General features: G+C 41.3%; 1 protein-coding gene across 2 annotated transcripts in view; it reads right to left on the bottom strand.

The window, feature by feature from the left end:
• The window catches only part of ANO4 (anoctamin 4), a 428,231-nt gene that overhangs the window by 396,046 nt on the left and 20,048 nt on the right, over window positions 1-12,137 (bottom strand). For both annotated transcript variants that reach the window (XM_066262603.1, XM_066262613.1), the window contains exon 3: window positions 11,562-11,813. In XM_066262603.1, the coding sequence (XP_066118700.1) occupies window positions 11,562-11,813 (252 nt within the window). The remainder of the gene's footprint in view (window positions 1-11,561; window positions 11,814-12,137) is intronic.

Genomic DNA, 12,137 nt, shown 5'->3' with positions numbered 1-12,137 from the left:
CTGCCATCGTTTAGAGCTGTCAAGAAATAGCCGCCACTCTGTTGGGCGGTAAGTGGTAACAACTAGCTGGCTGAGAAGACTGCTATCATGACAGTAAACAAAGTGTTTGTCTTCGGAAAAAAAGTCCACAAAAATTTGTTCACGCTTCCTGAAATGGGATACTTTAGCTGACTGGTGAAGTACATTCTTTTCTTGAAGCCTAGAGGCTAATAACTGAGCTGCTTTCTTTGATAGGCCCAAATCTCTTACTAAGTCGTTCAATTCAGGTTGGCTAAACTTCTGAGGGGTTAATGACTGCTTGGCATCAGAAGAAGACCCTTCAGATTTTAAAACCATTTTCTCATGCATCTCATCAAAATATACTTGATCACTATGTTCACTTTCTTCGTCCTTAGAAGAAATAAAACTATTGAAAACTGGAACCGGGAGTGTCTCCGAGTGTAGGATAGGTCGTATTGCTGAAGGAATATTAGGATATGTGATCATATGCCGTTTTTTCTTGCCGATGCCCTTTGTATGGATCAGACAGAAATAATAGTCACTGCTGTGGTCCTTAGGTTCACGCCAAACCATGGGAATACCGAAAGGCATTCCTTTGCATTTTTCTTTTGTCCAGTCACGAAGCATTTCCTCACAATTATGACACACAATATGAGGAGCCCAATTCTTGTCTTGATCGCCAAAGGGAACTTGAAAATAGGCAATATATGCACGTGTCACAAATGATGAAATATTGCACCTTTGACAGTGAAGTGTGTAACAGCCACATATATAACAGAAGGTGTCAGGACTCCTCATACATTTACGCCTACTCGAAGAAGCCATGATTAAATCTTAAAACAAAATAAGAGGATTTTTTTATCAGATAATAATTTTTTACATTTAAAAACAACTACAATTATGTAAAAGTGATGTTTGTAAAACATTAATTGCCTTTGGTTGTGTTCAATCCAAGAGTCATTGCCCTTTAACTCCAATTTAAAAACCAATGCATGCCATTAACTGTAACAAAAAGAAATTAGAATTGCATAAAAACTAGAGCATACACCAAAAAACGGATTTCAGATTTGGAATCAGCAATGCAGAAATATATAGAAATACAATGTGTCCGTAAAGTCATGGTGTACTTTTGACCGGTCACAGGAAAGCAACACAAGACGATAGAAATGTGAAATCTGCACCAAATAAAAGGAAAACTCTCCCAGTTTCATACCTATTCAGTGCAGTTCGATGTGGGCTCACGCACAGATTTTTTAGGGCTCCTTAGGTAGCTATCCCATATAACCTCTACAGACTCGTCACTGACTGATGGCCTACTAGAACAGGGTTTCTCCACCAAACTGCCAGTTTTCTTCAACTGCTAATCCCACCAAGTAATGTTATTCCTATGTGGTGGCACTTTGTTATAAACGCACTGATATTCATGTTGCACTTTGGTCACGGATTCGAATTTAGTGAGCCACAGAACACACTGAACTTTCCTTTGTACCATCCACATCGCAACTGGCATGGCCATGGGCTGCTCCGCTGTATATATGGTGTTACATCATCATCTGCGCATGCGCACATGCTGCCACATCATCCTACAGAAACTGGGACGGTTTTCCTTTTATTTGGTGCAGATTTCACATTTCTATCATCTTTTGTTGCTTTCCTGTGACCGATCAAAAGTACACCATGACTTTACAGACATACTGTAGTTCTAAAACCTCATGCAACAGAAAATGAAAAAAATTGTTCCCCAGTGTTATTTACTATTGGTTTCATCTACTAGCCTTCTCCACTGTCATCCCATAAAGAAAGGAGCCCTATTTGGGTCCCCCCACTATACACAGCACCTCCTGCAGTGCTTGACACATAGTAGGCACTCGATGAACAGCTATATAATTAATGAGACTGAATCACACTAGCTCATATGAATCACACTAGCTCACATGAGAAATGTAGAGCTAATTGTCCCATTCTCTAAGACTGTACAAACTTTCCAAACACAGGCCCTCATAACTAGATAACTAGGTGAAAGGTGATCAGAAGAAGGGTGCTGCCCAGCCCTCCAGCTGCCCCTTCACTGGGCAGAACTACAAGCTGAGCTGCTCAAAAAATCTGCCCAGATGCTCAACCTCCTTCTCCACAGAAGCCCTAATCCACTACATGGTCCTGGCTTTCAAAATGACATACAAGTCAGCTGGTGTCTACAGACCCACTGGATGAACTCTGATGAGCCACATCTCCAAAGTCCTAACCTACTCAACTGTAGCAAACAAGTTATCATCAAGTTTCTGTCCTGTCAAAGGTCTGCAGAGACCTCCATACTGTGGCTTGAGAACCCAGTGAGCTCTCCAACCCGCCTTCCCATCGTAACCTCTCAATCACTTCACTTCAATCAGCTGATGTCCCGGACGCTGCAGGGGCCAGCTCACCCCACCACCACCACCCGCAGCTGCTGTGAGTGTTGGTGCTCATGAACCTCTACCGAGTCTCTCTCTGGGCCTTGCCCTCAAAAAGATTTCTCAAGGTCAAACCCTCCCGTGTAGCAGGCTGCATCCAGGCAATGATGGGAGGGCACAAACACCCGGTTGTGGGACAATTTTGAAGGGCTGTCCCAGTTCCAGATCTCTCTGCCTCATTGCCTGAGGCCACTGCACATCATCACAGTCCAAATCCCAAATCCTGCTTCCTTCCCGTCCCATTCCCTGCCCACACGTGTACACACAGAGACACTGATCCCTTGAGAGCTCCTCAATCAACTTCTCATACGTCTAGCTCTGGCGTGGAACGTTTCCCAGGGAACCTGAACTAAGAAAACCAAGCTCCCTCTCAAGTCAGTAACCATGGTTGTTGGGATTTTTTGTTTGATTTTTAGTATCTAAGCAATGTAATTCAAAAAAATTAGAACCCTTATACCTCACAGGTCAATAATTTCACCATAATGAAGTATAAGCATCCCTTCCACTTACAACTGGTGGTAAAGCCCAGTGTCCTCATGGAGTGTGTTTTGGGACCTTGGAGGCCTGTATTGATCAAAACAACATTGCCGAGGATCTTAAAGAAGACGCCTTCAGAGCACCTGCCTGTTCTAAACGTACGTTCTCCGGTATAGGATTTCTTTGTTATCTGCATCTTGTACTAAATTTCAAACTCTAGGACCATCACTTGGGAACTTGTTAAAAATGCAGAATCTCCCCTACTGCCTCCCCCACTCCTGCAGAGAGAGCAGGCTTTAACAAGATTTCCAGGGGATTTGTACTCACATTCAAGTTTGAGAAGCACTGGTCCAAACGACAAAACTTCAGCATCATATTTTACCTTAAAAACACTTGGGATAGCCACTCACTCACATAGCACAGCCATCAGTCAATAAGTGCTATGGAACCTGTCTCCTAAATGTCCCTTTTGAACCGGGTTGCTCAGTCCCAGTTCAGGACCTCTGACCTCCTGATGACTACACTTTGAGTAGCGAGAGTTTAGGTAACTGGGTAAACAGATGACTTTATTGATGTGCCAGGCTTTTTGATGCTAAAATTTATCATTCTTTGCAAATCAGATTTAATATACCTTTATATCAAGTTTTTCAGTTTCTTATATCAGAAATCCTCAAGTAACTTAATATTGCATCGTGTTCTCATGCGCCATTAATCATTCCTTGATTCTGTTTTCTTTTTTTTTTTTTAATTTATTTTATTTTATTTATTCATTTTATAGAAAGGAGAGAGAGGGAGAGGAGAGAGAAAGAGAGAGAGAGAGAGAAGGGGGGAGGAGCTGGAAGCATCAATTCCCATATGTGCCTTGACCAGGCAAGCCCAGGGTTTCGAACCGGCGACCTCAGCATTTCCAGGTCGACGCTTTATCCACTGCACCACCACAGGTCAGGCTGATTCTCTGTTTTCTATCTTCTAAAACTAGCCTTACACGTGAAGAAGACATGAACAGAACTGTGCTAGAATCACATTAAGTGATGGGACACAGCCTTGAATTCTGAAAAGAACAATATAGCAAAATTTAGAAGAACAGGGGAAGATTAGGAAGCCTGAATAAAGCTCTGTGATTTATTTATCTTAACCAGGTCTCTTGTCAAATGAACATTTCCAGTGCTCTTCTTAGTTCTAGAGTACAGGTAATCCCCAAGCAATGTCAGATTTTCTCAGAGAAGTGGCATTGCATAGTGGTTAAGATTCTGGGCCTCCTCCCAAACGACAGTTAGTCATAGAGTGACAAAAATAAAAGAAATATTGGAGGAATAACCCCAGAGAAACCAACTACCCTGAGCAATAATATCTCTATGGATAATGCACTCAGTGTTTGACCTTGAATATGAAGACACATTAATCCCCAGCTGCCCTGGAATCGGTCCAGTCAGCCTGCGGACTCTAGCCTGAGTCCCTCACCCAGTCTCTGACCTCAACAACCTGCCCTTCCACTGTGGTATCATCTACCCCGCCAAGTATTCTAGAAAACTACAAATCAACTTCCGAAATTCCTGGACAAGTGGTTTCCTTCTTATAATTCCCTAACTTAAGTAGGCTAATCACCATATAAACCTAACCAGGAAGTCTATTTGAGATTAAAATTGAAATACCATTTGAGGGACACGTTGACAAAAAGCAGAGGGAGAAGTAGGTAGGAATCCATTTCATTAAAAAAAAAAAATCACCTAAAATGTTCAATTAAAACCAGAGAAGGCAGAAAAAGGAGGAGGAAGAAACAAATAGCAAACAAATGCAATGACAAGAAAGCAATTCTAAATGTGGTAGATATTAATCCAACTATAGCAATAATCATTTTAAATGTATACGGCCTAACTACATCAGTCAAAGACTGTCAGAGACTCAACTTTATGTTGTCTCCAAGAAACCCACTTTAAATACAATGGTTTAGAAACTGTATCTAATGTATAAGTGTCGAGGTTTTCATAGAGTGTGGTCGTTCTCCCATTACTGTGTACCATGAATTTAACTGGGCTAACACATAGACATTTCAGCTTTGGACTCACCAGAAACAAATTACGCAAGTTGGGGGGGGGGGGGGTCAGTGAGCATCTCCGGGCACTTCTAAAAGGGAGCATGCCAGCTCCCAGCTGGGTCAGGTTACTCTCATCTTCTGGTCACATCAATAGCTCAAGTTGCAGGGTCACATTTTGTGGCACCCTACCTCTGAAATTTAAAACCTCCCTGTTTCCTTTGGCATCAATTCTGAATGTATCTGATCATAATTTGTTGAAAGAAATTAATGTTAAGTGAGTAGTTCTTCTAAGATACTCTACACCTCAGGCAAACTGATAGATAACATCACCACAATTCATATCTCAAGTTTTTAGAGCTCGCATACAGAGAAGCACTTGTCAGCCCAACGAAGTCCCTGGGAAAGGTAGATGAACATATTCCATCCCATGACGAGACACAGTGCTGTGCTCAGACTACTGGCACACAGGAGAAAACCTCCATTCTTGGGAAATGATCACTGATCTGGAATAGAGAGTAGCCACAGCACATCACCCTTCCCTTTCACAAGTGAGGAACATGTTTAAAATCCATAAGGAATGTTTGGAATTCATTAAGGATCTCTTTCTAAACTCAGCTCCATCAGGAGAGCACCAGGGGGAAGTAGTGAGACACAGGAGACTGGGAAGGAGAGTACATGGCAAAAGGGAGGAGTCCTCACTTATTTGTGTATGGAGATGGTTGCGGGGAGATTACCACTGGCCTTGAACCAGTAGAACAGAATTTCAGAGGACTGTACACTGGGGGCTGGTGGGCAAGTACCAAAGGTGTCACCTGTATCCTCAGGGAGAAAAATCTTTCTCTCTGGAAAGAAATTCACTCCAGGATTTTGACTAGGGCCCAGTGTGCAAAAGACCTTTGTTAAATAAAGGGTAAAACTCACGATAACCCATGAACCCATCCTCAGTGATTAAACTACCAGATTCCTCCCACTACGCAGAGCTCCAGGGAACAGGACCAGACTTGACTGGTGTTCATCAGTGCTTCTCAACTGAGGTGGTCCCCTACCCTGGACATCTGGCAATTTCTGGAGATAGTTTTGCTTCTCATAACTGGCATTCAGTTAGGTAGAGGTCAGAGATGTGACAGTGCACAGGGCAGCCCACACGGCAAAAGAATTACTCAGCCTAAAATGTTAACAGTGCCAAGGCTGGGAAACTGGTATATGTGTGACGAGAAGAGGCTTAGGCATATAGCATGAGATGAAGAAACATGGAAAAGGGAAAATGAAAAGTGCCAAGGAGATGCTTTATCAAGGACAGCCCCCGGGGAGGCCGCAGAGCCCTGGGAATGCCATGCTAGCAGGGTCCGCGGCAGGGTCAAGGTTCGACACATAGGAAGAGAAACGCAAAGGGAAGAAGCATCATTAAGAACTAATGATGAACACGGGACAATGAGTTAGGCACCACATCACATGCATTGCAGGGTATTGGCCGCAGTCCTGGCCTCTACCCGGTAGATGCCTATCATACCTCCTGCCCAGTTGTGACAACCAAAAACACCTCCGGCTATGGCCAGATGCTCCCTGAGAAACAAAATCAATCTGGTTGAAAACAATTCTTCTAGAGGGATCTTTTTGAAAAAATATATATTTTCTCTCATTTCCTTATTCTAAACTCTTTATTCTAGGTTCAAGTTTCTTCTTTTCTAAAATAGGTTTTTGATCATTCAATTCCATAGATGTGCATTGGATACTCTTCCCAGTATTTTTCCCAAAAATATTCTTATGCTGACCACCCACTCCAGTGATCATTGAGCTGGATTTAGAATTCTGCTTTGACTGCTATTTTCTTCAGCACATTGAAGATATCAGTGCACTGTCTTCTGGCTTCTGTCATTGCTATTGGAAAGTCTATCCTGAGTCTGTTTCGGATTTGCAGGAAAAATTTATACTCTGATTGTTTCTAAGTATTTTCCGTTTGTTTGTTTGTTTGTTTGTTTGTTTTGGGGGCTTGCTGACTCATAATATGTTTATATGTGGATTTATTTATATTTATTCTGATTGGCAGTCAGTCACTGTTTCATGAATCAAAGGATTTGTGTTTCCTTTAATTCTAGAAAATTCTCAGACACTGGTCCATTTTTTTTCTTTTTTTTTTTTAGTTTTCTCCCTCTCTTCTATTTTCATAATCCAGAACAGGATTTCTATTTAATATATGTTGCAATTTCTCACTCTGTCTTCTATATTTTAACCTCTTCCTTCTTATTTCTCTAGCTCCTATCTATCTATCGTACATTTGGGATCATTTCTTCAAATGTATCTTTCATGCATAATTCTTTCTTCAACTGTGCCTAATCCACCATGTAAATGCTCATAGAAAACATACTTTCTAATGTTCAGCTACACACTGACATGATTAAGACACTAATTCTCGAGAACTGTACATCTAATAGACTAACCAGACGTGAAAAAAAAATTATACTGCAGTGTAATAAGATCAGAATTCATGATCTCTATAGGAATTACCAATGAAACAGAAAGAATGACTCAACATGCTGCAGGAAAGAGGAAAGAATTCATAGAGGAAGTTACCTTTTAGCTAAATTCAAAGAATAAATATTCTAGGAGACATAAGAAAGGGCACCCAAGTAGATGGCATAGCAGGTGCAAACTCACGAATCTTCAGGGAACAGTCAAGAATTAAGAGAGGCAGGAGAGTCACTTAAAGCTAGTTAGAAAGGTCCTCATGGACCATGCATGAAGTGTTTGTTTATTTATTTATTTAATATTATTCAAGCTGGTGAGCCCACACTTAAGCCAGCGACCTTGGTGTTTCAAACCTAGGTCCTCAGCATCCCTGGCCAATGCTCTATCCACTGTGTCACTGCCTGGTCAGGCTGAAGTGTTTATTCTTTCTTCACTTTATTCCTTATTTCAGGGGTCCCCAAACTATGGCCCACGGGCCGCATGCATCCCCCTGAGGCCATTTATCCAGCCCCCGCCACACTTCCGGAAGGGGCATCTCTTTCATTGGTGATCAGTGAGAGGAGCACATTGACCATCTCATTAGCCAAAAGCAGGCCCATAGTTCCCATTGAAATACTGGTCAGTTTGTTGATTTAAATTTACTTGTTCTTTATTTTAAATATTGTATTTGTTCCCGTTTTGTTTTTTTACTTTAAAATAAGATATGTGCAGTGTGCATAGGGATTTGTTCATAGTTTTTTTTTATAGTCCAGCCCTCCAACGGTCTGAGGGACAGTGAACTGGCCCCCTGTGTAAAAAGTTTGGGGACCCCTGCCTCATTCTATTTAAACAATGGGGAAGCAACAGAAGTGTTCAGGGGGCATAGGTGAGAGGAGAAAGGAGAAATGGAGGAAGGGAGGGTATGGGAGAGTAGGGTGAAGAAAGATAGATAGGAATTTAGAAAAGCTAACCCCGTGGACATGGAAGAATTAAGATATAGGGGTGCTGGTTACAAGACGGCTGTACTAATCTAGGTAGAGACGATGAGAACTTGCACTGAGCTAGTGTCAGCAGGGATGCAGAGGAGGCTCTGACTTAGAGATATTTCTAAGGTAGACATATGACTGTGTTAGGCAGCTGGCTGTGCAGGCTGATGGCCAGCAAAGGGTTAAGCGTGACACCAGTTTTGGAATTGGGAATCTGAATGGACAGAGTAAGGAACTGAACTTTGAGAGCAACCAGAAAAAAGTTCCATTCAGGGAACATAAGTTTTGAAATGCATGGGATGTATCAAGACTGAAATATCTGGTAGGCAGTTGTAAACACATCTTTAAAGCTTGTCAGAGAAAACAGACAAGGAATTACTGCTCTGGAGTCATCAGCATGCAGTCAGTAACTGAGTACAATGGAAGGAAGTGATTGAGAATCAGCTGGGAGTGGGCACTGACCAAAAATGTAGGTTGTGTCACGGTGATGATGCAAGTTGTAAAGCTTGGTCATCAAAAATTCGGTCAAACCTACACATTCTGATGCACTAGCACTGACTTATCTTACTCAGAGTTTTCTTCAAACTAGCAACAGAAGCATTTATATGTGTATGTGTGTGAGTGTGTATATACATAGACACATATGTATTATATATATTCACATATATGTTCATATATAAAGAAATAGTAAAATTAACTTTTTTAAAAAAACAAAAAGAAAAAAATGAAACTGGAAGCTTTCACACCAAACGACATATTAAAATCAATAAATTCCTGTGAGAAATCAAATAAATGTAATAACTGACCTGCACATAATTACAGTTGAGACTTACAGAAGCTATACTCACACCTAAATTTTTCAATATTAAAATACCACATGCTTTTGCAATACGCCTTTAAATGTTCAGGCTTACTTTGTAAGTGTATGAGTGATGATAATAATAGTACCAGTTGCTTGGGGGAAAAATTCAGTATTTTACTCCCAATGGAAAGTTCTAAGGAATAAAGAGAACTATGGGCTTTTAATTTGTTTTTGAAAACCTACAAGTTAAAAATAGAAACCTCTTGGAAAAGTCAAGAATACAGAGCTCTATGCCAAGACAAAAGCCAGCTCAAAGGGAAAGGTGGTAAAATGTTAATCTGACAGCTGCCATTTCACCCACTGCTTTGTCCAGAAATGTCATAACCTTTCAGCTACCCAGGCCACAGGCAGCACTTTATTTCTTAACTTCAGATTTTCTGAAATTTTTAAAGTAAGCAGAGTTGCTTTTCCTTTGTGATAACATCAAAACTCAGGAGATTTCAAACTTCCATATGGAAAGATGTTCACACCTTCTACTGTGATTTTTCTACACTCCAACTAAGCCTCACTGAGGACAGCCAGAAAGATGGGTAGCTTTGCCGTGGCAAAGCTGAGGAGTGCAAATGCCCCGTAGTGCTCTACAATACTGATCTCTTGAATTTCCATCAAGCCATTTAACCATAGACACTTTGGAGGGAGGCCCCCAAGGTACGTAGGGGAACCTCAGGAATCAAAATCCCAGGAGGGGAAGCCTGCAGAATGCAGACTGCTGAAGCTCACTCTGTGTCATGGACAAAGTGCTCCCCGGGGTAGAGCCCACGAATCTTCATTGTTAACAAATTCAAACGTAGTCTGCTAAATGCTTCTTTAGACAATGCATTTGATTATCTGAAATTTCTGCAACATCGACATCTCACCTCTAGGTGGCAGCATCTGTGAATTGTTGAGTTGGGTGTTGTAATATTGAGTGTCAACATTCAAAGATTGATTTCCAGAATAGGAATTACACATTGGAACTGGCTAACTAAACCATTATTTCTAAGTGTCATAGCTAGAGAAGAAAAATGTGACAGAATAGATTTTACATAATTTAAACCTCCAACTTAGACTTTTTATTATAAACACAATTAACCAAATATCCTTGCATAGTTAGGTGAAACTTTCTGTAACTCATTTAAAGTGTCATGTAAATTATAAATTTTAAGACACGGTGTTATAAGCAGTTTTCTGGCCCTGATTAAGTCAGAACTTCCAAGGATCACATAGATGAGCGGTCAGCAAACATTTTCTGCAAAGGGCCAGAAAGTAAATAGTTTAGGCTTTGCAGGCTAGATAGTCTCTGTCACAACTACTCAACTCTGCTGTTGTCACACGAAAGCTAGCATAAACAACATGTGCATATATGAATGAGTGTGACTGTGTTATAATAAAACTTTATACATGAATATAGAAATATGAATTTCATATAATTTTCATGTGTCTCAAAATGTTATTATTATCTTAATTTTTATCACTGTATGTGCTCCCCCCACCCCCAGAATTCATGTTGAAATTCAAATGCCTGATATAACAGCATTAAGAAGTAGGGCCCTGGGCAGAGAGATGCTTAGGTCGTGCAGATGGTGCCCTCATGAATGGGATTAGTGTTCTTATAAGAGATCTGCGGAGCTCCCTCACCCCTGCTGCTGTGTGAGGACCCAGTGGCAAGTCTGAGAGCCAGAGCAGGCCTCAACCAGCCATGCTGGCACCCTCATCTAGAACTTCCAGCCTCCAGAACTTGAGAAATAAATTTTTTCATAAACTCCTCTGTCTGTGATGTTTTGTTATAGCAGCCTAAAAAGACTGAGATACAGTCATTTTTTTAAAAGGTAAAAATTACTCTCAGTTCTTAGACTAAACTAAGCAGGCCCGATCTGGCCCACGTGGCAGTGATCTGCAGATTCCTGCATAGATCAATTTGGTGGAGCAACATGCATGGGAGTAACTGAGGTATTCAAAAATGACTTTTTAATGACTTCTTTCAATTCAAGAGTTTTACAAGATAGATACTTTGTCAATAAACAGAGGGTTCAAGGAATTAAGCAAACCAACACAAAGTCATATGACAGAACTTGGAATTCTGATTCAGGGTTGATTGCCAGATGGTCATGTTACCAGATAGAGCTACGTCGAATATAGACTTCGGCCAAATATTTATAAACACATCCAACCTTCCTCCTGGTACAGCCACGCTATTAATATGGGGGTAACCGCGGGAGTGTGTATCAGCGCACAAGCAGAAACACAGATGCAATTAGGTCAGCAGGCAAACGTGTGAACCGTAAATATGCTGAGTCCTGAATCTCCAACAGGAAGCCCACTACCCTTACCTGTGGTGTCCTGACTCAGGGTCTCCTGGCTGCTGCTGCTGTAAGAAGGCACTGGAGTGATGGATAGTGAGGCCGGGCAAGACAAGGGCGTGGCCAGCTCGGTCTTGCGGGTGAGGGACTGGTGGTACACGGGGACGCCGGCATCTTTGGGGATGAAGAGAGGCAGATCGGATGGGAGGGTAGGTCTGCCCTTAGCATACGGATTTTTCCAGTGGGTGAGCCCAATCGCAACAGGCCCAGCAGCATCATAACCTGGAGAGATAAATCCATCCGATCAGGAGCAGCAATAGAAACCTTATACTGTTGTGGTTTTCATATTTCCCATATGGCTTATGTGGGAGTCAAATCAAACACCACTTGAGATAAGGATGCACGTTACTTTACAAATATACATGTTAAAATCATCACACTTGATGGGTCTTGTTCAACACACATATTTATTTATTCCTTTATTTATTTATATTTATTAAGCCTATACTATGTACTAAGTGCCCTGTCTGTTCCCATAAAGGAGCTCAGAGTCTAGTAGAGGAGATTAAAACTTATGCTGATAATGAAAATAAATACCTGAAGACC

This window comes from Saccopteryx bilineata, chromosome 1 (genome assembly GCF_036850765.1).
Source record: "Saccopteryx bilineata isolate mSacBil1 chromosome 1, mSacBil1_pri_phased_curated, whole genome shotgun sequence".
Classification (NCBI taxonomy): Eukaryota; Metazoa; Chordata; class Mammalia; order Chiroptera; family Emballonuridae; genus Saccopteryx; species Saccopteryx bilineata.
Note: the sequence above shows the minus strand (reverse complement) of the source record. Positions and strands in the feature narration are given on the sequence as shown.